Below are 27,947 nucleotides of genomic sequence, written 5' to 3'. Positions count from 1 at the left end.
GTTATGTCTTTTTTTTTTTGAGAGATTTTTGCTACAGGGCACACATGCTCTCCAGATAGAAAGTGAGAAATTACGCTCCCCCTTGGAGGGGGGCATGCCACAATCTCTTCTCCATTATCCTTTTGGGACCTTGGGCACGCACAAGCATGCACACACAGTTTCAAGCCTCTGGGTGTGGAACTCGAACTGCGTTTGGCCATGTAGGAGTCAAGCAACATAGCCATTACACCATCTGCTGGCCCCAAGGCCAAGGTACTTCTTTAAAAATTTCCTCGTATTTTCTTTTTTGGAGAGGTTTTTGCTATAGGGTGTGTGCGCTTGCCAGAGAGACAGAAAGCAAGAAATCACCCCCCAGGGTGGATGGATGGCCACGGCGCAGTCCCTTCTCCTCCATTCTCTTGGGATCTTGGGCATGCGTGCACACGTTCCCGGCATGAGCTTAAGCTGCCGGGTCCGGGACTGAAACCGCGGTCAACTACGTGGGAGTCCAGCGGCATAGCCATTACATTAACTGCTGGCTCCAAAATTTCCTCATATCTATAGCATAAGACTAAAGACTAAAATAGTGGTAGAAAATAAATAAGTGAAAACATTCCTATTAAACAGGTTTGCTATCATCTGTGCATCAGATGTTAAGAGCCTTATTCCATTGCATATACAATATTTTCTGTAGCTGTTAGTTAGAAATAGGAATTAACATGGGACCAGCAGGTGGTGTGGTGGTTAAAGGGCTGGACATTCCCACATGGCCAACCATGGTTCAAGTCCTGGATCTGGTGGCTTGCTTTCATACACACACACACACACACACCCCCCCACACCCACAGTGTCTTTCTAAAAAACTAAAAAAAAAAAAAAAAAAAAAAAAGTGGAATTAACAGAAGTGGTAACTAGTAAAGGCTAAAATTGAAGTAGGAAATTGGCAAAGATTTTTTTGTGCATGTTACATTAAAAAGTCATCTGCTGGAAGCAGGAGTAATGGTTACAAGCTGTACTCAGTTGATCGCAGTTCCAGTCATGGATCTGGTGGCTTAGAACGCACACTTGACATGTGTGTGCATGCCCAAAGTCCCAAGAAGAGATTGCAGTGTGGCTATCCAGCTAGGTGGGTGGAGGTGGGGGGTGGTAATCTCTCCCTTTCTGTCTCTGGCAAGTGCACACGTCCTATAGAAGGAAATCTCTATTAAAAAAAAAGTCATCTGCTATTCTGTGAAACAAACTACAAAATTCTAAAGTATTTACAATATCCTTTACATTTAGGTATGAAAGTTTTCATTGTATTTTTTAAAATGAAAAAACTATGAGCTAAAGACAAGCAGTTGGCCTAATGGCTTTGCCATTGGACTCCCATGTAGTCAACAATGGTTCGAGTCCTGGACTCAATTGCTTAAGCTCACACGGGGCATGTGTGCACGCGTGCCCAAGATCCAGAGAGAAGGGATTGCGGCAAGGCCATCCCCCTCCCGGGGAGTGATTTCCCACAGTTTCTGTCTCTCTCTGTCTTTCTAGCGAGCGCATGTGCCCTATAGCAAAAACCTCTTAAAAAAAAAAAGAGAGAGAGAGAGAGAGAGAGAGAAAGAAAAACTGTGGGCTAATTGGTGGTGTAGCAATTAAGGTGTCTGGATCCCTCATGACCACCAGCATGCTTTGAGTCCTGGAGTCAGTAGCTTGAAAACTGTGACTGGACCCATGTGCATTTGTGTCCAAAATCCTGAGGAGAATGGAGAAGGGACAGCATCATGGCCATCATCGTCAGGAGGTGCTTTCTTTCTCATGTTCAATCTAGTGAGAACAAGCATCCTACATCAAAAAATCTAAAAAATTAAAAACTTGTTTCTTGATATAGATAATCCAATATACCAAGAATTCCTACATACTGATTTTGAAAGGCTGGCAGAACTAATTCTTGCTCATTCATGTTATCATTTCTAAATGTTCTTTTTAAAGGCATACACATTTCTAAACACAAGCTTTTTTTTTTTATCCTTAGCATTTGAAAATTCACAAGGTCTTAAAAAACATGAACAGCCCTGTTTTTTAGTTATGTAACAAGAACAAGAAATCCACCAGCAACAAGTTTTAAAACTCAGGTTTTTTAGTAGTCTTTAGAACACTCTAGATTTTAAAAAGTAGTAATCTGTTAAAGCATGCACAAAAATGTAACAGTGAATAAAAACCACAAATGACAAATATATTGGTTAACATTCCAAACATGTATAACCAATGAACATGGCCTAGGTTTTTATTGGTATTCACTTCAGTAACTTGAATCCACAGATATAAGCAGTATATAACCAGAAAGTTACAAGTAAACACAGATTACACATGCAAATTTCTGTTCACAAAGGTCACATGTGCAGGTACATGAATTAGAAGCGTGCATCTAAAATTATGGCCAAACTGTTTTTAAATGCAGAAATGTAAAATTACATCTTGAAAATATGAAGAGATGGTCTACACACTTCAAAAACCAAATGTTGCTTATACCAGAGATGTGTGACAGCTACAGGATTCAAGTGATAAGCAGTAAGATCTCAAGAAATTAATACTGGTCAAAGAGAACGGGAATATTTTTACATTTCACTGAAAATACATCGACTACTAGAATACGAAATCTAGCAAGAACTCAGGGGAAAAAATTACAAAATCTAAAGTCAATTACTTAGTATTTCTTATTACCTAAACAATAGCATGACATTGAAAGAAAACTGCACCTGCATTTTAATTGCCAATCTCATGTCAATGAAGTTCCTCAAAACTGAAATGAAACCAAAAACTTCAAACTCCAAATAAAGTCTGCAAGGCTCAGATGAAATGTGGAATGTTTCAGATGAAAAGTAATAAAAATACCATTGTTTTTGTTCTTTATTGAATGGAATTAAAAGTTGTTGACATTTCTTTGAAGCCTGGATATATCAAATTTCATTTTTCTGAATGGTTCTATGTTATCGTTTCCTTAGTGGTGCAAGTTGTCTTTAGTAGCTTATGAAGTCAGTCTCTACAAAGTACTTCTGTCTGTTGCCATTCTGATAAAACAAAAACTACTCTCCATTAACTTAACCATATATATATATATTTTGCTATAACACTTAACACATGAACAGACATCTATTATTTTTCCACTAAAACAAAAGAGTACAATAGTTTTCTTCTAACTATGAGTATTGTATTTAAAAAAGGTTTTGAAATCATTAAGCTTCTTGCACATCTTAAGCATCCTTCTTCTGCCTGCGTTCTTCTGCCAATTTATTCAGAAATTTCTAGAAAAGGGGGGGGGGGAGAAAATGACAAGGATTTAAGTCACCTGAGAGAAACGTAATAGATTAAAAATAACATCCAAGTTTAGAAACTTGAGATTTATTTAAACTTTATCAATATTATCAAGAATGAGGGTTTTTTTCCTATTAAAAATTTTATTGCCGGGCCAGCAGGTGGTGTGGTGGATAAGGGCGCTGGATTCCCACATGGCCAACCATGTTTCAAGTCCTGGACCTGGTGGCTTGCTTTCTCACTTTCCTTTTCTCTCTCTCTCTCTGGTCAAATGAAGAAAAATTACAGTAACAAATGGAAATAAATAAATAATTCTTAAAAAAAAAATTCATTACCACAGGGTACATATGTTTACAGGAGAGAGTAAAAAAGGGGAGGGGGAGGGAGGGAGGGAGGGGGGGGGAGAAAGGAAAATGTACTCCCCTTTGTGGCACGGTCATACTGCCCCCCCCTCCCGGGGGAAGGCCATGATGCAATTCATTCTTCTCCAGAGACTTTGAATATTCACAGACACACGTGTGCTTGGCATGATTTTTAAGCCACCAGGTCTAGGAGTTGAACCCCAGGTGGCCATATGGGAGTCCAGTGCCTTAACCATCACACTACCCACTGACTGCAAGAATGAGTTAACCTTTTATTAATTTACTTGTTTATATTTATATATATATATTTTAATAATTATTTATTTTATTTTATTCATTCATTCATTTATTTTTTAGCTTGACCAGAGAGAGAGAGAGAGAGAGAGGGTGAGAGTGAGAGAGAAAGAGGAAGTGAGAAAACAAGCCACCAGATTCAGGACTTGAACCCTGGTCAGCCATGTGGGAGTGTCCAGCACCTTAACCGCCACGCCACCTGCTGGTCCCAATATATTTATATATTTTTCAAGAGAGTTTTGCTAAAGGGTGCATGTTCTCGCCAGAGATAAAGTAAGAAATCATCCCCAGGGAGATGGCCAAGTTGCAATCTCTTCTCCATTCTCCTCCAGGGATCTTGAGCAAGCACACACATGCGCCTGATGTGATTTTAAATCCACCAGGTCAGGGACTCGAACCACAGTCAGCTATTTGGGAGCCCAGTAACATAACTACCAACCTGCTTAACCCAGAAGGTGTTAATTCTTATTCATCAGTATATACAACTACACTGGTTCAGAGGACACCACAGTGAAGTAACAAAAGAAAAACGGTGAAAGGTAAACTGGTATTTCGATCTGCAATCAACCTTAGCTTTCAGAGATGGGAAAACAATGAACATAGTCATATAAAACCAGTGTTACTCTGAGAACACAAATCAGCCAGAATGACATGCAATTGGATAGTATATCCCTAGCACAGTGGTTAAGTGCTGTACATAGAAGGTTGGATCTCAAATTGCCAACAGTGTGGTTTGTAACTCAACTCCCGCAGTTTGAACCCAGGCCCATGTACATTTTAGTCCAAAATCATGATAGGAAAAAGGAATAGAGGAAAAAGGAGTTTGGCCTGATTATGCCAGATCAGGGTATATGTTCTCTCCTATCTCTGGGAACAGACATACTCTCTGGCAATTAAAATAAAAAGCATGTGGTTGGGGACCAGCCCTGCTGCCCAGTGGTTAAGAAAGCTGAATTCCATAGGGCCAACCAGTTTGAATCACAGACTCTGGTGGTTTGAAGCACACGCAGAGCACATGTGAACGACTACAAAAAAAAAAAACTCCAATAGGTTGGAGAAATGAAGTAGGGAATGTGGTGTGACCAAGTCCCACTAGAAAGAGGATGTTTTTTTTCTCTCTCTCTCCTCCCTCTTCAGTGAGCTTATATATTCTCTGGCACTTAAAAAAGCAGGTGGCTGAGACACAAATGTAGTTTGCTGACATTTGAAACCAGATACATATGACTTCTAGCCACCAAAGATATATTAACACACTAATGAAGTACAAAAGATAGATTTTTCAAATTTAAAACATTCAAAGTTTCTGTACTTGTGATTGAAATGTATCAACTGTAGGGACTAGCAGATGGCATCATGTTACATCACTGGACTCCCCAAATAGCTGACCATGGTTCGAGTTGTGGACCTGGCGGCTTAAATCTCACAGTGGGCACATGTTCATGCATGCCCAAAATCCTGAGAGGAAAATGGAGAAGGGATTGCAGTGTGGCCAATCCCCCTGAGGGGTGATTTCTCACTTTCTGTCTCCCTCTTTCCAGAGAGTATACTAGCTTACAGCAAAAATCTCTAAAGGGACCAGCAGTTGGCGTGATGGTTATGTTGCTGGACTCCCATGTAGTCGACCATGGTTCGAGTCCTGGGCCCAGTGGCTTAAACTCAAGCGAGGCGAGAGTACGTTTGTGCCCAAGATCCCGAGAGGAGAATGGAGAAGGGATTGGGGTGTGGCCATCCCCCCGGGGGGTGGTTGCTTGCTTTCTGTCTCTTTCTGGCAAGCACACGTGCCCTATAGAGAAAATCCCCCACCCCCCCAAAAAAAAACCCCATTGTAATGGGACTGGCAGGTGACATGGACTCCCATGTGGCCGACCATGGTTCGAGTCCCAGACCTGGTAGCTTACTGTCTCTCTCTCTGTCCTTATCTAGTCAAATTAAAACAAATAAATAAATAGTTAATAAAATAATTCTTAAAAAAAAAAAAAAGAGAGAAGAAGTCATTGTAACTGGTCTACCTGTGATGTGGTGGTAAAGGAGGCTGGATCATACATGTCCAACTTAACATTTCAAATCTCAGACATAACAGCTTGAAAAACATGTCAATGTGGGGCCAGCAGGTGGCATGGTGGTTAAGAGTGCTGGACTCCCATATGGCCAACAGAGGTTCAAGTTCCAGATCTGGTGGCCCGCTTTCTTACTCCCCAACCCCTGTTCTCTTGGTCTATCCCTCTCTGGTCAAACTAAAAAATAAAATAAAATAAATAAAGTTTGTTAGTTAAACAAAATAATTCTTAAACAAATAAATAAAGCTGTGGCAAATATTCTAAAAAAAAAAAAAAAGCCAATGCGTGTGTGTGTGACACATAGCCAAAATCCCCAGAGAATAAAGAAGAGACTGCTGTTTTGTCATCTCCTGTGGGGGATGGTTTTTCACCCTTATTCCCTCTCACCAATGAATGTACGTACTCTCCTGAAAATTAAAAAAAGATAGAGAAAGCATCCCTGGGTAGATAATGACCACACCATAATCCCTTCTCTATTTCTCCCTTTCAGGAGTTTGGGCAAGAACTCTACATGTTTTCTAAACTGTCAGGTCCAAGTGCTGAACCATGTAGTTAGCCATATGATTTCTAGCTGCCTTAACCATCACAATACTGGCTGGTCCCCCATAATTTATTTCAATACTTAGTTCTTAAGTAACTAAAACAAACAAGACCCCTAAGTTTCAATATGTCTAAATAATAGGATACTTTTTGTATGTTTCAGTCATATGTGCTGTACTTTTTTTCCCTGAATCTTTTTTTTTAAACGAGAGATTATTTTTGCTATAAGGTGTGTGTGTTTGCGAGAGAGGCAGAAAGCTAAAAATCACCCTTCCCGGGGGGGATGACTACACTGTAATCTCTTCTCTCCCATTCTCCTCTTGGGATCTTGGGCATGCATGCACACGTTCCCAGCCTGTTTCAAGCTGCTTGGTCCAGGACTCGAACAGTTGTTGGCCATGTCAGAGTCCAGTGCCTTAAACACTACTCCACCTGCTGGCCCTAAACCCACTTATTTAATGAAAGCCAGAGGGACAAAGAAAGAAGACAAAACCTCTACATGGCTTCCAGAGTAACAGAACATTGTGCTACAACTGGACCATCCATCACAGGTTGGCTTATATGTATATCTTGTTGGACAAAAAAACAACGGAAGGGTCTCATTATTAACAAAAAATATCTGGGCCAGCAAGTGGCATGGTAGTTAAGACGATGGCCTCTCATAAAACTGACAGTGGTTTGAGTCCTGGACCTAATGGCTTGCTTTCTCACCTTTTCTCTCTCTGATGAGTGCATGTGCCCTGTAGTAAATTAAAAGATAATAATGGTGGATCAAATTAAATAATAATTTTAAAAATTTTATGTTTATTTACTTTAATTTTTACCAGCAAGGGACAGTGTGAGAAAGAGAGGGAAAGTGAGAAAGCAAGCTGCCAGGTTCAGAACTTGAACAGTGATCAGTCATGTATGTGGGAGTCCAGCGCCCTTAACTACCATGCCATCTGCTGGCCACTAAATAATTATTTAAAAAACAGGGGACCAGCAGTTAGCGTAATGGCTATGTCGCGGGACTCCCACGTAGTCGACCGCGGTTCGTGTCCCAGACCCAGTGGCTTAAAACTCACGCTGGGAGCCTGTGCGTGTATGCCCAAGATCCCGAGAGGAGAATGGAGGAGAGAGGACTGCGGCGTGGCCATCCCCCCTGGGGAGTGATTTCTCGCTTTCTGTCTCTATGTCTCTCTCTGTCTGTCTGGCGAGCGCACGTGCCCTACAGTGAAAATCTCTCTCAAAAAAAATTATTTAAAAAACAAAAACAAAAAAACCCAACCAACCAACAAACAAAAAATAAAAACAAATAATACCAATGTAAAAATCATGGGATATAAATAGGCACTTGAGAAAGCTGAAAAGGTTTTATTCTATCTGGTACACAGGCCTATAGCATCTTCCAAATTAGTGAAATTGCAGTCTAACACAATTTGAAGATACCTAGAGAGCTAACTAGATCACAGAATTAATTCATGATTAATATTATTTTATTAGGGTGAACTGTGAGAAGAGGCTCAATAGACATTTATAAGACCAGTTAAACTGCTGAGAGCTCATCGGTAAAGAAACATTATTGGTGTTGGCAGGTGGTACGGTAGTAAGGGGCACTGGACTCCCACATGGCCGACTGAGGTTCGAGTTCTGGACATGGCAGCTTGCTTGTTCACTTGCCATCTCTCACTTGCACTGTCCCTCTCGGGTCAAATTTAAATAAATAAGTAAATAAATAAATGCACTGGGCTGGGTCAACAAATGTTACTACACACACTTTATTTTTATATCTTATTTATTTCTGTAACTTAATCAGTTAATTTTCACAAAAACATTCTCATCTTTTAGATTCAGCCTTACCTTTAATTTCTGATAATGAGGGAGGCTGCTGCAATGAGTATTCTTTGCAACTTCTTCATTTGTATAAAAGAGTGAACACAGCTTACAGTAAAACCCTGTTTTAGGTATCACATAGTCTATACCTAGAAACACAAAACACACATTCTTACAAGTTAAGTAGACGTAAGCTTTTATTCAGTGTCGTCAAATCATTTCTCCTGTCAATGTGGCCCAAGTTAAAACTAAACAAAAAACACACAAAGCCATAATACTAGTGATTGGCGGACTGTTCAGGTTCCCAAAACCATATTCTTAAATAAAAGACAGAAACACAAAATAAAATGCAATGTATAATTTTCAAAGCCTTCACGAGAAAAAAGAACGTATTTTGGAATGGTAATGTAAGATAATACAAATCCAGAAGACCTAAGAGGAAAAGAGCAACATATCAAGGTATACAAAATGATTCCCCTCATAAATAAATCTAATTAAAATATTATTATAGACCAATTTAAAATCTTATTATAGTAAGAGTTTGCTGGGAAAAGGGGAAGAATAAAACCTTAAAATCTCACCAACAGGAACATTGGGCTGATACGGTCCAATTCTATACTCATCTGGAATCGCATAGTCCTCCTTGTTTTCATCATTTTGGCCATCAGCATTTTCACTTGCGTCTTTGTTGGGATCATCAGCATTCTCAGCAGATTCAGCACCTGGTTCTGTGTTTTCTTCATTTTTAATTCCATTTTCCAACGCCGCTTCATTTTCTTGATCAAGTTCCTCGATCTTGTCCACCTTAATTTCAACCAAACCATCATCATTTTTGTCACCAGATTTAAATGCCATGCCCGATTTACGAAGTTTCTGAAGTTCCGAATCTTCCTCATCACCAACCTCATCTAGAGTGACAAAACCTTCCATACTCCCTGGAAAATGACGCTGTTAAGAAAGACAAATATACTCTGCAACAATTATCCTGCAGCATCCCTTCCACTGGTTTTACTTGAAGGGAAATGGATAGCGTCTTTGACTATCTCAAAATATTTTTCCTTTTTACTCAAAAAATAAATTAAAAAATCACTGATTAAAAAAATTTAGCTTGGGGGACAGCAGGTAGCATGGTGGTTAAGAGTGCCGGACTCCCACATGGCCAATTGCGGTTCGAGTCCTGGATTTGGCAACTTGTTTTCTCACTTTCTCTCACTCTGTCCCTCTCTGGTCAAATTAAAATAAAATAAATACATAAATAAAGTTTAACATAATAAAATTTTTTTGGAGAGGTTTTTGCTATAGGGTGCATGCGAGATAGCAACAGAGAGACAGAAAGTAAGAAATCTCCCCCCACGGGATGGCCATGCTGCAATCTCTTCTCCTCCATTCTCCTCTCGGGATCTTGGGCATGCAAGCACACGCGCCCAGCGTGAGTTTAAGCCACCGGGTTTGGGACTCGAACTGCGGTCAACTACTTGGGAGTCCAGTAACGTATCCATTATGCCAACTGCTGGTCCTTAATAAAACAATTCTTTTTTTTTTTTTTTGAGAGGTTTTTCGCTATAGGGCGTGTGCGCTCGCCAGACAGACGAAGAGAGACATAGAGACAGAAAGCAAGAAATCACCCCCCAGGGGGGATGGTCACGCTGCAATCCCTTCTCCTCCATTCTCCTCTCGGGATCTTGGGCATGCACGCACATGGCGTGAGTTTTAAGCCACCAGGTCCGGGACGTGAACCGCAGTCGACTATGTGGGTCCAGCGACATAGCCATTACGCAAACTGCTGGTTCCCATAAAACAATTCTTTAGAAGAAATTTATTGGGGCCGACAGGTGGTGTGGCAGTTAAGAGCACTGGACTTGGCCCATATGGCTGACCCTGATTTGAGTCCTGGACCTGGTAGCTTGCTTTCTCACTTTCTCTCTCTGTAAAAAGTTAAATAAAAAATTCTTTTAAAAAATTTAGCTTGTTTTAGGGACCAGCAGGTGGCGTGGTGTTTAAGGCGCTGGACACTCCCACATGGCCAACCACGGTTTGAGTCCTGGACCTGGTGGCTTGCTTTCTCACTTTCCTCTCTCTCTCTCTGGTCAAATTAAAATGAAGAAATGAATGAATAAATAAATAAATCTTTTTAAAAAAAAATTCAGCTTGTTTTAAAGCTAAATAATGGAAGGCTTGACTCACATGAAGAACAGGCAATAAATGATGCCAGGATATTACTATTCTTTGTTTTCTTTTTTAGAGAGATTTTTGCTAAAGAGCACATGCACTTGCCAGAGAAACAGAAAGCAAGGACTCACTCCCCAGGGGAGTTGGCCAGACCACAATCCCTTCTCCAGTCTCTTCTCAGGATTTGGGACACACACACACACACACACGCATGCAGCATGAGCTTCAAGCCTCCGGGACGTCCTGGGCTCAAATCGCGGTTGGCCACATGGGAGCACAGTGAGTAATCATTACGCCACATGTGGGTCTTGGGATATTCATATCCTCCACTTCCTGAGACTATTATGCTTCCAGTGTATATGTCGAAAAACTGATTTAGAGGCTGGCAGGTGGTGTGGTGGTTAAGGATGCTGGACTCACACATGGCTGACTGTGGTTTGAGTAGTGGACCTGGTGGCTTCCTTTCTCTCTCTGACTATGCCCCCCTCTGGTTAAATTTAAATAAAGAAATAAAGTTAAATAAAATAATCCTTAAAAAAAAAAAAAAAACTTATTTAATGAAAGTAGTTGAGTAATATCCTTTGCAAGACGGTATCATAAGATCTAACTCTTGTCTAGAGAATATACTCCATTTGAAATAGTATTAAGATATTGAGCTCTGGGACCAGCAGTTAGCGTAATGGCTATATCGCTGGACTCCCATGTAGTCAACCGCGGTTCGAGTTCCGGACCCGGTGGCTTAAATTTCATGCCAGGCGTGTGTGCGTGCGTGCCCAAGATCCCAAGAGGAGAATGGAGGAGAAGGGATTGCGGTGTGACCATCCCCCCTGGGGGATGATTTCCTGCTTTCTCTCTCTCTCTCTGTCTGGCGAGCGCACGCGCCCTGTAGCAAAAACCTCTCAAAAAAAAAAAAAAAAAAAAAAAAAAAAAAAAAAGATACTGAGCTCTGAAGTACGACGGTCTAGGTTTCAGTTTTGGCTCAATTACTCATAAGCAGTATGAATTATGACAAAATATCTAACATGTCCTCCTACAACTTCTTTATTTATGAAATGAGAATGACAATGTTACCACACACAGTTGTTGTGAGGATTAAATGAATTAATACGTATATAAAAATAAAGCTCAGAAAAATTTATGGAATATATTGTCATTTATGTAAATAATTACTAGCCCTTACATGTGTAAGCATATCACACAACAATCATCCTTAAATATATCTAGACTAAATTAAAGAAGTCGTAAAAACCTGGAGGTTAGTATTAGTTTTCTAACAGCTAAATGTTTAGAAGAAGCCAACAAAACAGGATAACATTTTGTTTCAAGAATTATTTAATATAAACAGCTGACTGCAGTTCGAGTCCTGTACCTGGTGGCTTGAAACTTACACCAGGCGAGTGTGTGTGTGTGTGTGTGTGTGTGTGTGTGTGTGACTGCCCAAGATCCTGGGAGGAGAGGGAAATGCGGTTTGGCAATTTCCTGGGGGATGAGGGGGAGTTACCAACTTTCCCTTTCACACTGTCTCTCTGCCCACCGTGCACACACGCTCTAAGGCAAAAACTTCCTTTTACACACACACACGCACACAAGCCTACTTCAAAAACTTTTGTTCAGTAGACTTAAAATTTAATTGTATTTATTATTATTCAATTTTAGCAGAGACAGACAGAGAGGAAAATGGGGGGAGAGTGAGAAAGCAAGCTGCCAGGTCCAGGACTCACACTGTAATCGGCCATGTGGAAATCCAGAACCTTAACTACCATGCCACCTGAGAGCCCTTGTAGAGGTTTCCTGTCTTTGACTTAGGGTGCGTGCACGTGTGTGGGAGACACTGATATTGAGAGAGAAAGTGAGAAATTACCCCACAGTGGGGATGGCCAGGCTGCAATCCTTTCTCCTCCATTTTTCTCTTGGGATCTTAGGTATGCAAGCACATGTGCCACGCAGCATTGAGTTTCAAGCCACCGGGTGCAAGACTTGAACTTGAGAACTGCAGTCAGCCATCAAGAGTCCAGCAACATAACCGCTACACCATCTGCTGGCTCTTTAATGTTCTAATTTTTTTTTTTTCCTGGAGAGGTTTTTGTATAGAGCGCGAGCACTTGCCAGAGAGAAACAGAGAGACTGAAAGTGAGAAATCACCCTGGGGGGCAGGGGACCAGCAGTTAGTGCAACGGCTATGTTGCTGAACCCCTGCATAGTCAACCACAGTTTGAGTCCCAAACCTGGTGGCTTAAACTCACACAGGACGCATGTGCATGCATGCCGAAGATTCCTAGAGGAGAATGGAGGAGAAGGGATTGCGGTGTGAGCATCCCCCGTGGGGGGTGATTTCTCACTTTCTGTCTTTCTGGCGAGCGCACACACCCTATTGCAAAAACCTCTCCAAAAACAAAAAAATCACCCTTCAGGGGGGATGGTCGCATTGCAATCCCTTCTCCTCCTCTCTCTTCTTGGGATCTTGGGTACACATGCACCGGGCCCGAGTTCAAGTCACCAGGTCTGGAACTTGAACCGTCCAGTGACATAGTCATTACACCAACTGCTGGTCCCAATGTCCTAATTCTTAAGTTAGGTAGCTGGTTCACCCAGGGTCTTTTGTTTTACTATTATTTATTCCAAGTGTGTAATTTTTTAATAATTTATCTGTGTTTATTTATTTTAATTTGACCAGAGAGGGACAGAGTGAGAGAGCGAGAGAGGGAGAGAGAGAGAGAGAGAGAGAGAAGAAAGCAAGCTACCAGGTCCAGGACTCGAACCGTGGTTGGCCATGTGGGAGTGTACAGTACCTTAACCACCATGATACCTGCTGGTCCCTAAATAAATAATTCTTTTTAAAAAAATAATTATTTATTTTTTAAAAATTTATTCATTCATTCATTTATTTCTTAATTTGACCAGAGAGAGACAGAGGGTGAGAGTGAGAGAGAAAGGAAGTGAGAAAGCAAGCCACCAGATTCAGGACTCAAATCCTGGTTGGCCATGTGGGAGTGTCCAGCGCCTTAACCTCCAAACCACCTGCTGGTCCCTAAATAATTCTTAAAATAGCAAATTGTAGTATAAAGCTGCCTACTGTCACTTATATGCAACTATAATACAAGCCATATATAGTTTGTCTCTTTCTCCATTACTAAAAATTTTCCCTTGAGACACTTCATGTTATTTACAACTGGGATAAAATATCTTTTATCAATTAACTGCAGATAAAAGATGAAATGTTTATTAAATGTTTATATCCTGATTCCTATCTGATTTTCCCCCCCAATATAAAGAAATGACAATTCTTATTTGACCCTGTCAGGGTAAATAATTTGGAATCCTGATGTGATCTAGAGTCTTACTAAAACAAGTTAATATGAAATCTTTACCTTTTTAAGCTTTTTCTTTGCTGCTGAAGTACTTGTATCTTTTTTCATAGCTTTGTCTGAGGGCTCCTTCTTCCCATCAGCAGCCACGTCACCTAAATTAGCAAGATCAGTTTCATCTCCCACAGAACTGCCACTTTCTAGTAGTGCTGCAGCTTCTTCTTCATCTACAAGTAGCTCATCTTCAGATTCCAGAAGCATATTGGGTTCTTGTTCAGTCTGGTCATCCTTTGGGTCTTTCTCACCATCTTCACCAGACTTCTCTTCTTGTTCTTTACCTTCAGTTGCACCTTCAGTCTTCTGAGAACCATCAGTTTTAGATTTTTTGTCACTAGGAGATTCTTTGCCATCTGGAGAATACGATCTTTTCCTGAAACAACAAAGATAAACCGAAATTAATTTTTCTAAGTTAGAAAAATAGGAATTTAATACATGACTGCATATAAACACATACAAAATAAAATTACCGGGACTTATCTTTTTTGAGTAAGTCAATGCCTCTGTTGGGAATCTAAAAGATAAAAACATTTTTGCAGAAGTTAAACAAACATATTAAAATACATTTATTTGCAGAATATTTTATTGTGCACAGTTGTGCCCATCCTGTATATACATCAATTCACCTTTTCCATCTTTGTAACAATACCCAAGAATTTAGGATGCCAATATCCTATAAATAGATACTGTAGAAGATTTTTGTAAAAGAGTTGTTTAAAAAATGTATTTTCGGCGTTTTGGCTCTCTGAGTAGTACCGTGGCGGTTTGCAAGAGTAAGTGCCTTACGAAAGGCGGCAAAAAGGGAGCCAAGAAGAAAGTGGTTGATCAGTTTTCTAAAAAATATTGGTATAACATGAAAGCACCTGCTATGTTCAATATAAGAAATATTGGGGGGACTAGCAGATAGCATAATGGCTATGTCGTTGGACTCCCATGTAGTTGAACATGGTTCGAATCCTGGACCCGGTGGCTTAAACTCATGCTGGGTGCGTGTCCATGCGTGCCCATCCTCCCTGGGGGGTGAGTTCTTACTTCCTGTCTGTCTGTCTCTCTCTCTCCCTTTCTGGTGAATGCACATACCCTATAGCAAAACCCTCCCCCCCCCCAAAAAAAAAATTAAAAAAATAAAAAAAAAATAAAAAAAATAAAGGGAAAACACTAGTTACCAGGACTCAAGGAAACAAAAATTGTGTCAGTTGGCCTTAAGGGCTGTTGTGTTTGAAGTGAGTCTTGCGATATGCAGAATGACAAAGTTGCATTTAGGCAATTCAAGCTAATTACTGAGGATGTTCAGGGCAAAAACTGCCTGACCAACTTCCATGGCAGGGATCTCACCCGGGACAAAATGTGTTTGTTCCATGGTCAAAAAATGGTAGGACATGATTGAAGCTCATATCAATGTCTAGTCTACCTATGATTATTTGCTTTGTCTCTTCTGTGTTGGTTTTACTAAAAAACGCATCAATCAGATACAGGTCTCTCATGCCCAGCATCAGCAGGTACACCAAATCCAAAAGATGATGATGGAAATCATGACCCGGGAGGTGCAGAGAAATGACTTGAAAGAAGTGGACAATAAACTGATTGCAGACAGCATTGGAAAAGATATAGAAAAGGCCTGCCAATCCATCTACCCTCTCTATGATGTCATCAGAAAAGAAAAAATGCTGAAGAAGCCCAAGTTTGAATTGGGAAAAAAATCATGGAGCTTCATGGTGAAGGTAGTAGCTCTAGAACAGCAATTGGGGATGAGATGGGCACCACCATTAGCGAGCTGATGGATATGAACCACCAGTCCAAAAATCTGTTTAAAGTTCAGACTTTTAACAGGGACAAATAAAGAGTCCTATTTGTGACAGTTTGTACCTGAACATTCTTTTTAAACCTTAAATAACCTAAAAGCTTGGTGAATTAAATACTCTAATTTGATAATTAAGTTTTTTTTGACTTGAGTATGAGTTTTATTAAATAGCTGAAAAGGGGAAAAATATACATATGTACACATGTATATACACATATGTACATGTGTATATATGTATTCATGTCTACTTATTTCTTCCATGAGCAAGAGACTGAGAAACATGGCACTCCAACAGGGTCTCAATGCCATAAACCATTCCCAGCCAACCCTAGATCACAAACATGCCAAGGGCCTAGTGTACTCAGGGAGCTCTGGACACACACCCAGAACCACCTTGCAGAGGCTTGTTTCTAGTGCAATGAGACCTAAGACCTCAAAACAAAAATTTTAAACTTCCGCTCCTAGAGAAGACCTGGAAAAAAAAAAAAAGGTTTTCTCCCAATAACCAAATCCTGTAATTCTGAGCATAAAATAAGCTTTATATTAAAGACACGAAAAGCACTACATACCCTCAGTACCAGTTTTTTATACTTTTCAGACAGGTCAACCTTCACACATCTTCCCTGAAACCAAAGGGCTTTTTTCAAACAATGGTCAACCATTGCCATTGCATCTTCTCTGGTTTCCATCTCGATAAAAGCCTTAAACCAAACAAACATACATTATTTTCCACAAAATTCCAAGTAATACTAGTAGTACTTATTCTTGCTAGGAAAAGTTTAATCTTTAGCAAAATGACCTTGTTAAAAACAACCTGTCAGATTTTCTTTAATTTGCTTAAGGATATGTGTGCTCTCCAGGGAGAATCAGAAAGAAAGCAACATGACAGAGCTAAAGAGAGCACACTCCCCAAAGGGAATGGCCACACCACAATCACTTCTCCTTTCAACATTCTGGGCACGAATGCACACACCCAGCATGTTTTTCAAGTCACTGGGTCCAGGATTCAAACTGCAGTTGGCCATGGGAATTCAGCTGCCTTAACCACCACATCACCAGCTGGCCTCAGCCTCTTAGATTCAGAAAATCCACCCAGATCACTGTAGCACCAAATATTAAAGCATTGTATTCATTTCCAAAAGAAAGTAATAAGGTTACAAGACATTAATCAAAACAATACAAGAAAGCAAAGTCCAAAAAGACGTAACTGTGAATATTGAGTTACAAAAGTGTTTTAAGAAATAAAAGATCTCCGTACTCTCAATTAAAACAAAAATCCTAAGTATGATTATGTCAGCTCCACAGTCTGGTGGTTAAGGCAACTAAATCCTATATGGCCAACTACATTGTTCAAGTTCCTGCTCTGGCAGCTTCAAAAACATGCTGGGTGTGAGCTTGTGGGCATGTGTGCCCAGAATCCTGTAGCAGTGGAGAAATGGAGAAGGGACTCCAGCATAAGCATGCCTCTGCACTTTCTCCCTCGCCACCCCCATGAGTGTATGCACTCTCAGGCCAAAACAAAAACTGAAAACAAAACAAAACAAAAACACAAACATAAAGAAGTTTGAGATAATTCAGCCACTGAATTCACATATTTGGGGAAGTTTGTAATATCCACTGTTTGCTGGAGTAATTTGGCAATATCAAAATTGTTTTGTTAAAAAAAAAAAAAAAAATCAGGATTGGGTTCAGCCAGTGGCATGGTAGTTAAAGTGGCTGGCTCCCATATGGCCATTGAGCATGTGTACATGTGAGTCCATCCTGCAAGAATGGAAAAGGGATTGCAGTGTGGCCATCCTCTTCCCAGCGCGCGCCCCACCCTCTCCCCCCCCCCCCCCCCCCCCCGATGTTTTTTCACCTTCCCTCTCTGTGTGTGTGTGTCTCTCTCCAGCAAGAGCACACAGCATGTAATAAATTAAAACAACCAACCCAGGACCCAGAATTCCTAATAAGCAAGTAGTCTTATGTTTCAAAGCCCACAGCCAAATAAAACCTAGAAAATCTAAACATCCTCAACCCAGGAACTTAAATTTGCTAGTTTACTAAACAGACACTTGTATAAACAGAAAAGCAACATATAATCCCAGTTACAAAACAATTTTAGAAGGTATAGTCATGAACCATGATGATGATGTTTTGGTCCATAATAAACCACATGAGATGGTGGTCCCATGAAGACATACCACACATAGCTTAGGTACATAGTAGGATGTACCATTTACACTTGTGCAAGTACATTCTATGTTTGTACAATAGACAAAATTACCTACCAATGCATTTCTCAGAATGTATCCCTATTTGCTAAGGAATCCACAACTATGTGTACACAGATCTTTAGAAGCAAACCCCAGAAACAGTGGTACTAGCTGGAGTAAGAGATCTCTACTTTCCACTCTGTACTTTTCAGTTATTTTCTCAATGCTTTACTGTAAGAATCCATTATGACTTAAAAATCACCACCCATCACTATATGGCTAAGAAATTACCTACAAGATAAAAAATTACTCTTCCTACTTTCCTTGCTAAAAATGATATAATGAAAAATCTTAAAGCACCTTGAGAAATTTTTTTCAGAACCTCTAATGTATATTACCTGACTTTTCATCCTCATCAATATATAGTTTTTTATTTTCTCATAAGGCTCAGCAAGCTTGAGGACTGCACTGTCAGAATATCCAGAATGAGGCAAGTTGCTGAGATGTATCACACATCCAAGTTCTTGCTTTTGATCAAACTTCTGATCTGGCTTCCCTTCAGGTTTCTATAATAAAACAGAAACAAAAAGAAAAAAACTTAAGTCTAATGATGATGGGTGTTAAAATTATTAGTCAGCAGTTAAAAATATTCTAATTTAAAGCAGTAATTTTAAATAGCTAAAGTTAATAAATACTAAAATGATGAATTTAAGTCAATTGGTAATGCACAACCTGGAAAAAAATATGGTGCTACCTTTATCCTTTTATACTTCTGGGATAAATGAACTCTCACTGGCTTTCCAAACACTAATGCTGGAGTGGTTGTGTAATAATCAACTGCAGCTTGAGCATCTTCTGTGGTTGCCATTTCAATAAATGCCTGCAAATGTACAAAATAGAATTTCTAAAAATGAGTATTTTTCAATAAATTTGTCTAAACTCTTTCAGTAATGGTTTAACACCATTTTAGTATAGGTCTGAAATAGTTCTCTTTACAGTCTTTTAGTTATAGAATAATAATTATTATTACTAAAGGATCATAATTTGTTTCCAAAATCTATTTCTACCATGAAAAAGACAAGGAGTGGGGAGGTATCTTCAAACAGACCTAGCCCCAGTTTTAGCCAGCTCAGATCATGGGTAGATGTGTACTTGGCATGCTCAGGGAGGTCTCCAGGTACAAACCCAGAAACTTTCCAGCCTTGCACAGCATTGTGTTACCAGTAAACAACCACCCAACTCCAAGGATCATGATAAATTTCAACTGCTGACTTTTCCCTTTATTATATATTCCAAATTGATAATTTAAGATTAAACTGAGTTCTTTTTCTAATATAAAACCATTTACTCCCTTTAGGAAATACATTTAGCAGTATGAATAGAAAAATGATTATTTCAATTCATACCTCATTAATTTTATTTAGAATCAGATGATTGGAAATGACTGCAAATGGTTCTACCAGCTGCAGTAATTGGTATCTCAAGTTTTTCCCCCGTTGAAAATCTTACAGCACTTTGGAAATTTTCCTATCCATTAGGAAAAAAAAAAAAAAAAAAATCAAGTCAGTCACTTTAAAGCTATTTGTAGCAATTTATGTATTAGAACTTGTACTATGATTAACCAGAAAAAGATTAAGTATTTAAAATAACAATCATAACATTCTACACAATTTAAACCCACACAGCAAATCAAATGTCAATGGGGTAAATTCTTTCTGATTATATCTAATGGTTACAGTAGCTCAAATATAAGAAAACAGTCTCTGCAGTGATTTTTAAATTAAATACTGTGTATTATAATTGCATAATAAAGTTTCTAAGATACTGAATCAAGACTAAATCTCTAGAATATGGACATATGAAAACTTACTAAATATCAAAATCATAAAGTCTACTGGTTTACAAATCACAGTAGTCTTCCTATAATAAAGATGACATAGATCGAATACTAAGAATTTAAATTAACATTCCCCAAAATAATACAACAAAAGCAAAAACTTTATTACTGACCACTCTGCCTTTCTGCATGTGTCTTGGTCCTTGTAGGTTGCCATTTCCAGCACCTTTATGGGGGGAAAAAGTATTTTTCTTTTAATCTTGCAATACACTAGGATACAAGTAATTAAAAAGACCTTTCAAATGCAAATAAAAAGATCACAAATATGATTATCTTGCCTCTTCATGCAATGTTATTTTTGAATAACCTTTAAATAGCCTTCTTTAGCCTATCATTGTTCCATATACGCTTTATCATAAATACTATCATAAAAATTATCAGAGGGAACCAGAAGGTGGTGTGTGGTTTAAGGGCTCTGGACTCACCCACATAGCCAGCCAGTTTTTGAGTTTCAGACCTGGAGGCTTGCTTTCTCACACCCCACCCCTACCGCCCTGGTCAAATTAAAAATAAATGTGACCAACAGTTAGCGTAATGGTATGTCGCTGGACTCACGTAGTCAACCACGGTTCATGCCCCGGACCCGGTGACTTAAAACTCACGTCAGGTACGCGTGCACGGGTGCCCAAGATCCCAAGAGGAGAATGGGAGAAGGGATTGTGGCGTGGCCATCGCCCCTTGGGGGGTGATTTCTCGCTTTCTGTCTCTCTGTCTGTCTCTGTCTGGTGAGTGCACGTGCCCTATAGCAAAAACCTCTCCCCCCAAAATAAAATAAATAAATAAAATGAATGCATGAATGAAAGTGAAATAATTATTTCTTTAAAAACCGTTATCATGGAAAGGCAGGACCTGTTGCTTAGTGGTTAAGAGAGTTGTACCCAATATAGCTGACTCAGTAGGTCAAATCCTAGCCCCTGTAACGAAATACATGCCACTGAGGCCAGCAGATGGCACGCTGGCTGGGGAGCTGGACTCATACATGGCTGACTATGGTTCAAGTTCTGGACCTACTGGCTTGCTTTCTCACTCCCCCACTCCCTCTCTGGTCAAATTAAAAACAAAACAAAACAAACAAAAAAAACACCCAAAAAACAGTAATAAAAAAAATTCAATAACTCTTTTGAAAAGCAAACAAAACACTACCAGAGAAAAGCAATTTAAATTTTAATATAATCACCCAGATTTCCTCTTGGTCCAACTGCTGGTCCCCCAAGATGAAATGAGGGAGGCGGAGGTCCCAGAATTCCTGGTGCTGGGTTTGTAGACTGTTGTAACATGAACGGATCACCCCTAATAACGTGAAGACATAAAATATAAAGCATGATAAGGAGACCCATCAGAAATAATTCATATTTATTGTTAAAGCACCTCTTACATGACCATGCGCACTTAAATCTTTAGGAGCTTCAATGTGTAAAATAAGTACTAACAGTAAAAGAACAAAAATGACCACCATGAAGAAATATTTTAGAAAAATTCTTTTAAGTACAGTGATTTTTTTTTTTTTTTACCAAATTCTCACATTAGTAAATAAATTCTGAAAGCATATTTGTTCGTGAAATGTGGAAAGTTAAAACCTGAATAGCTCACATGGATTTCCTTTACAAACAATAGCTTAAAAAATTTAACTTACATTGTGTGTCCTGTATCATTGTCAGGATTCCATTCTGGATAGCTTTAAAAAGATCAGAAAATTAACTTTAAAATAAAACTGTCCTTGTTGCAAAGTAGCCTTGTTTGGCCTCTAAAATAGAGATAATTTATTAGTAGTTATCTGAAAGTCTAAGTGTTAGAAAAATCATTTTAAAGCATGTCAAATAGATATTTCACAACTTCAAAGTAATCCAAATGAATGAGAATAAATCTGTCCTATACTGCTTGCAAATATAGATAATGACTGTCAAATTTTTCATACGTTTGTTAAATCATTAATGAGAAAAGGTGCTGCACAAAGAAATTAGAAATGTGAGTTACACAGAGAAACAAGAACAGACCATAGGTTTTCCTTCTCCCATATTAAATACCAACAGCAGAGTTGAGTTGTAACACTAGATAAAAAGGACAGCGCCAAAAGCTAAGTGTATGTAAAAATTGGAACTTCAGTGAATGGGCATTTTATGTAGTTAGGCAGGGTTTCTTTAGGAATTCCATTTCACTGTAGCAGTCTAAACTGAAACCAAAGTTATCGCAAAAGCAAAAAATATACCATGAAGGATTTTGCTTGACAACCACCGTCATTATCTTCTATAATTTTAGAACATGTATTAGTATTCTTCAAAATTATATTCTGAGTCTATTTTACATATCAAAGGTTATCTTTTACTAAATGTATCAAAAACTTTCAATTTGTATAAGAGTTAATTTCTATTACCCTAGAAATAACATTAAAGTACTACTATTGCTGCATCTAATATTCAACATATGATTCCAGATTTAAACATTTGTTTTTAAGTATTGCCTAGACCCCATCAATTATGTGATAATAACACCAAATATTACAAGTGATGAACTCCCAAAAACCAAAAATGTCTGTTTCTGATTCACATTAAGTATGCTTTAAAGGTATTTCAAACTCCTACATTTCAAGAAGAAGCTGGCATCGACGACTGTGACTTGCTCCATTGATATGTTGACTCCACTCCTGCAGCAAAGTAAATTAGTAGAATTAACAAAGATAAAGCTAAAATATTTTCATCTGAACCATTCAAATTCTAGCACATTAATATCTATGCAGTATCATAGGATGTACAAATACCTGTCCATTCATTAAATCACATTTATTTAATTTGACATAATTTTTCTGAGTCCTTGATGCTTGATCCTGCCCTCAAATACGCTATGCACATGCTTGGAAAAACTGGGTAACTTGGTCAACATAGAAACCTGACAGAAAAAGATACAGAATTAATAAAGATCAAGAATAGTAAATGACCTTAAGATTAGCTAGGCATGTCAATTTCTACTGTGAAACAAATTGAAGTATTTATTGTATATTAATTGAGCTATTTTGTAGTTTTCTAAATAATAAATTAACCACGTTTATGTCTTTTTTAAAAAATATATGCTATTATGTCAAAAACTAGTTCAAGATAGAATCTTTTTTTTTTTGGAGGTTTTTGCTACAGGGCGTGTGCACTCGCCAGAAAGACAGAAAGCGAGAAATCACCCCTCAGGGGGGATGGCCATGCAGCAATCCCTTCTCCTCCTGGAGTCTTGGGCACACACGCACATGGCATGAGTTTAAGCCACCGGGTCTGGGACTCGAACCGCGGTCGACTACATGGGCTTTCAGTGACATAGCCATTATGCTAACTGCTGGTCCTTCAAAATAGAATCTTTAATTTCATCCAGACTTTGTAGTGAAAAATGAAGCATGATTAGCATTGCCATAAAAAGTTAACATGATCGAATAAAAATAATTTTTCTAGAAAATGTTCAATAAAGAAAGAAATTTATTCTTTTTATTCAACTATATTTTCGTTTTGTCAGGGAAAAAAAAACTTATGTAGCATGTAAGTAAATGGGCTAATAACATTTTAGTGATAGAAGAAATTGGAGTTAGGAAAAGTGGGCTATGCTGCCAGATTGCCTAGGTCCATTCCCAAATTGCATTATTACTAGTTATGAATCTTTGGTACAAGTTATTTAAATTCACTGCAATGATTCTCACAGGATTGCTGTGAAAAGCAATGAGTTAATAAAGGTAATCTATTTATGAAACCCTTGCCAGGACATATGAAGTGCTTAAAAAAAAAAAAAAAAAAAAGAAAAACTACTGCACTGTTTTATAAAGAGATTTTGTTTTACAATTCCTACTTAACAACTATTATTGATGTTTTACAAATTTGAGGCAATTTCTGTAATACCCACACTACCTAATACAATGATTGGGATATAAAACATGTTCAGGCAATGTGTTTGGGGGCAGGGTATTGGTCTCACTTGGGAGGTTAACTAAAATAAGGCAACAAGTTAAAAGATATACCTCTTTCTGAAGAGCTTCAGAATGGCATTTAATAAAAGGGATACTAATTTTTAAAAATGGATTTATATTAGTTTACACACTTCCTATACCCTAATGGAATTAACTAAAACCTTATGAATGAACTAAGCTGGAACACATCCAAACAACACTACTTCCTTAGAATGTGGGAGCTATAAATTCCAATGCCTCTCAAAGCTAGGTTGGCAAAAAAAAAAAAAAAAAAAAAAAGAAAAAAAAAATAAAAGCACTGGCAAAAATAAATTTAAAAATTGTCTACATGTCTGGTTTGTCCTCAATTTAAATAATTAACAAAAACATCAACAACGTGAGGCTTTATTTGGCACTTTTGCCCATCTGTACATTTCATCCATATTTTGGAATGCTTGCCGAGATCCAGGTGCCCATTTAGGCGCTGCTCTACTAATGCTAGTACTAACACTAATACTAATAGCAACCTTGATACTGACACTTTACCAGTGTCAATACTAACATCGATCCAATACTAACACGAACACTGATACTAATTGTGACACTGACAATGATATTGATACTAAGACTGACACCCATAATAACAATGGCTCTAATACGAATAGTGATACAATTCCTAACACTGGTACTGATACTAAGAGGAGGATTATTATTTTATAGCAATTCACACTTAGGGCAAAAAAAAAAAAAAAAAGGAAAGAAAAGCTAATAGCTAAGAAATTCCAAGAGATCTCTCCAGTTGACTCTACATTCAGATATTTGGGGTATATACAGTTTCTACTCACAAAGCAATAGACCATTGTAGAGGCCACTTTTTAAATGGCTACAATCAAGAGGCACCATAAGGTAAAATTCACAAAATTCAGAAGAAGGATTAAACATATACAATACCTTAGAATCATCTAACTAAAAATACCTTCCGATTTTATTAATAAGATCTTTTAAGTAGTAGTATTCTGGGAGAGAAATAGATGTCATCCTATTAGGCATGCTTCTAATACCTAGGAGGTGGAAAGGATACATAGCTGAACAGAAAATACATCCAATCCCCCATGTTATTTCAGGTTTAAATTTATGACTAGTTTTTCAAAGTGCCAGAAGAAAGGCCAAGATCAGAAAATCGGTCATGTATGCACCTCCCAAGCCCACCCATTACTACCTGCACTACCACACTCGATCTTTTAGTGTGTGGTTTAAAGTGATGACCTATATCCTTGGAGTCTACATTGAGGAAACTCTTATATCAATAAAGATTGAGAATTCACTTTTTGAATTGAGGAAAACTACATTACTTTATGAGATATATTGAGTTACAGAAACAAAGACTAATTTAGGAATTACTTCCAGAATAAAGAATTTAAGGGCTTATCTAGAGTAATATTGAAAGGAAAAATAGAAACTCAAGTGACAAGATAGTAAAAGGGTTGTAGAGTGGGCAATTTTCTTTAGGTGAAAGGAACCTGAGGAGATTGTGCAGGAAAGCAAACTGGTGTTCTAAAGTAACTAAGAAAGAAATAAAATCAACACTTTTGTCACCTAAAAACAGAAAAAGCAATGACACTACCTATGATGACAAATGTCTTTCACCTAAGTTTCTTTTTTCATGGTGAAAACTTCTGATCATGTAGGTTACTATTACAAATGAAAAAGAACAGATTTTCCAAGTTATGCAGCAATACCAGAGAGCAGGATTAAATGTTTTTAAAATTTCATTATCTGCTTCCACTATAGATATTTTCTTAAAAATTGATTATCAGAAATATAAAAAGAGGGGTCCACTGTTTAAGTGAATAGTTAATTTTTTTCAATAACGTTCACACAGAAAACATCAGCTGTTTTTAGGTAACCAGAAAACATTAAAAGAATCCATGTATTTAAACTTATTAAAATCTGTCCAATTTACAAATACCATAAATTTTGAATTTCAAACAATTAAACAAAAGGCCTCTAAATGTACTCAGTATTTTGACAGAATACCCAAACTAGCTAGACCTATAAGCATTTCTACAGGTTGAAAATACCTCTTGCACTGAGACAGTATTATTTTATTCTTGAATCCGTTTCACCAAATTTTTAAAACTGATGTTTTAAATTAATTTATTAGCCATCTTCAGAAACTAGAAAGTAGCAAATTTTGGAGAGAAAAGAATGTAAAAACTGAAACTTTTCTCTGATAGGAGCCCTCTTCTGGTTCCTTTTCCTTTCCTTCTCCATTCCTGAGGTCAATAGCTTGACTCCAATTTCAACAATTTTAAGCCCCTTAAAATCACTTTCGTTTAAAACACTGTAATTTTCCTTAGAATTTAGAGATCCCCTTTGAAAACACTGACCATTCTGCTGTTCATTTTATTTTTTTTAAATAAATAGGCAAGAAATTAATGCAGAAAAAATTGGAGTCACTGAGTTTTGACAGACCTTTCTCATGGTATCTATTTGCACTAGACTTCAAACTTGAAACTTTAGTACTGAAAAACTATCAATTAATCCCATAATTTATCCAACAAATCTTACAAAAAGAGAACAGCTAAAAACACCTATCAAAATAAAATGTGCTGACTTTTGAGTCCAGGATTCTATTTCTTAAATGAAAATAAATCTATGATCCTAAACATAGTATTTATGTTCATTTGTTTTGGTATGGATTAAAGATTAAAAGAGAAAAATACTGAGATCCAAACATAGGAAAGGGATTGACTGTTAACTCTTTAAAAACAAAATCTCTAAATGACAGGAGTTAGCATACTAAAAAAATACTAAAAAATGTATTTCAGAGGAATAGATCTGAAAAGAAAGTGACCCTTCCAGATGTAATTGTAAAGAAAAACCCTGTAACAGTAACCACCAAATCAATTTCATGGCAGCAACTTAAGCAGAGTACTATACAGCACACCAGGAAAAATGGATGGTTACAGACTGTGGATCAAGTTAGTGGGTGCTATAATGTTGACTTTAAGTCAACTATACTGTATACTGGGGGGAAAAACAGTCAGATGGGTAACACTGAAAAAGTTGAAAGAGAAAGGACATATTTAAAAGGGCATTTTGAAAAAGTTCCCATTTTGCCAGATGTGATCATTAAAAGCAAAGTAGAATTAGATATTTTCCCCCTAAATGAATATACCAGAAGTCTAAGCCTAAGTCAGAAAAAGACTTGCTTACGAGGAACACAGAGCAGGATATTCTAATAGCTGATTTGTCCAAGTCTAAAGGGATGCAACATGGGATAATAAAAAGTGAGTTTTGAAGTATGTTTAAGAAAGTTGTGGAAAAGGAGAAAAAAAAATGATGAAAAATTTCATAGTATGAGAATCTGTGTTAAAGGGAAATTAAAAAAGGAAGAATGAACTAATCTAAAATATGAACCATACTGAAACAAACATACATTATCTCTTCCCCTGTAGCCACAGATAAGGAAAAAAGAATTATTCAAGAATACATCTTTACCTACATACAAATCAGTAATCAAGACAGATGGAGGGCTGAAATCTAGCATCCTGAATGGCAGAGCACATGGACTGCAAAAAATTACTTAAACAATTCAACAAAGCAGACCAAAAAAAAAAAACCTGCTTAAATATGTGATTAAGAAGAACATGTTGATGCCAAAAACCAACAAGATAATCCCAGTAGATGACAGTTTTGTGGCCAGAAGTAATCTAGGCAGATTATATTAATGTAAAGCCCTGGTTTAAAATGCTCAAAAACAATTACCTTCCAAATAAAGTATTTTCTCAAAAGTATAAAAATTCTCGATCAACTCAGTGTCATCAGACTACAGAATTAGAGTAAAAGATATAGGTAAATACAGAATAGACACTACAATGTAAAAGAAATTAGAAGCATCTGTTGCATTAACTCACCTTATTAGAATGAACTGGCAAATCACATATAGAGCACAGATGGGGATAACCCTTCGGTAAGAGTCCATGGAAGTCTTCAATATTGCTACTTGGAGGAGCGCCCCTCTTTTTCTCAAAGAGAGATCTCTCTTGTAAGGGGCCAGGACCACGTCCCATTCTCTCATACTCACTGTCAAATTTATGATAGTTATGCGAGGTCTCACCAAAAAAAGAATCATCCCTACACCTTTCTCCATCTCTTAATCTGTCATCTTCATAATCCATTCTGTCATAATAACCAGATTCTTGAGAACGACTTCCATGGTCATAATCAAGCACTGGGTTGAGACTAGGACCACGATCATCAAAACTATCT

General features: G+C 37.9%; 1 protein-coding gene across 1 annotated transcript; it reads right to left on the bottom strand.

Annotated features, from left to right (window-relative positions):
* Positions 1-3,181: 3,181 nt before the first annotated feature.
* MATR3 (matrin 3) lies at positions 3,182-27,943 on the bottom strand (the record flags this gene model as incomplete). Its single annotated transcript, XM_014590766.1, is given in 14 exon segments — positions 3,182-3,260; positions 8,363-8,484; positions 8,917-9,139; positions 13,873-14,239; positions 14,337-14,380; positions 16,237-16,368; positions 18,261-18,428; positions 18,617-18,742; positions 19,269-19,366; positions 19,812-19,925; positions 20,937-21,049; positions 21,393-21,434; positions 22,339-22,400; positions 27,593-27,943. Coding segments are annotated over 14 exon segments (2,013 nt in total), but the record flags the coding sequence as incomplete, so codon positions are not given.
* Positions 27,944-27,947: the final 4 nt, after the last annotated feature.

Source organism: Tupaia chinensis, unplaced genomic scaffold (genome assembly GCF_000334495.1).
Source record: "Tupaia chinensis unplaced genomic scaffold, TupChi_1.0 Scaffold000484_1, whole genome shotgun sequence".
Taxonomy (NCBI): domain Eukaryota; kingdom Metazoa; phylum Chordata; class Mammalia; order Scandentia; family Tupaiidae; genus Tupaia; species Tupaia belangeri.
Note: the sequence above shows the minus strand (reverse complement) of the source record. Positions and strands in the feature narration are given on the sequence as shown.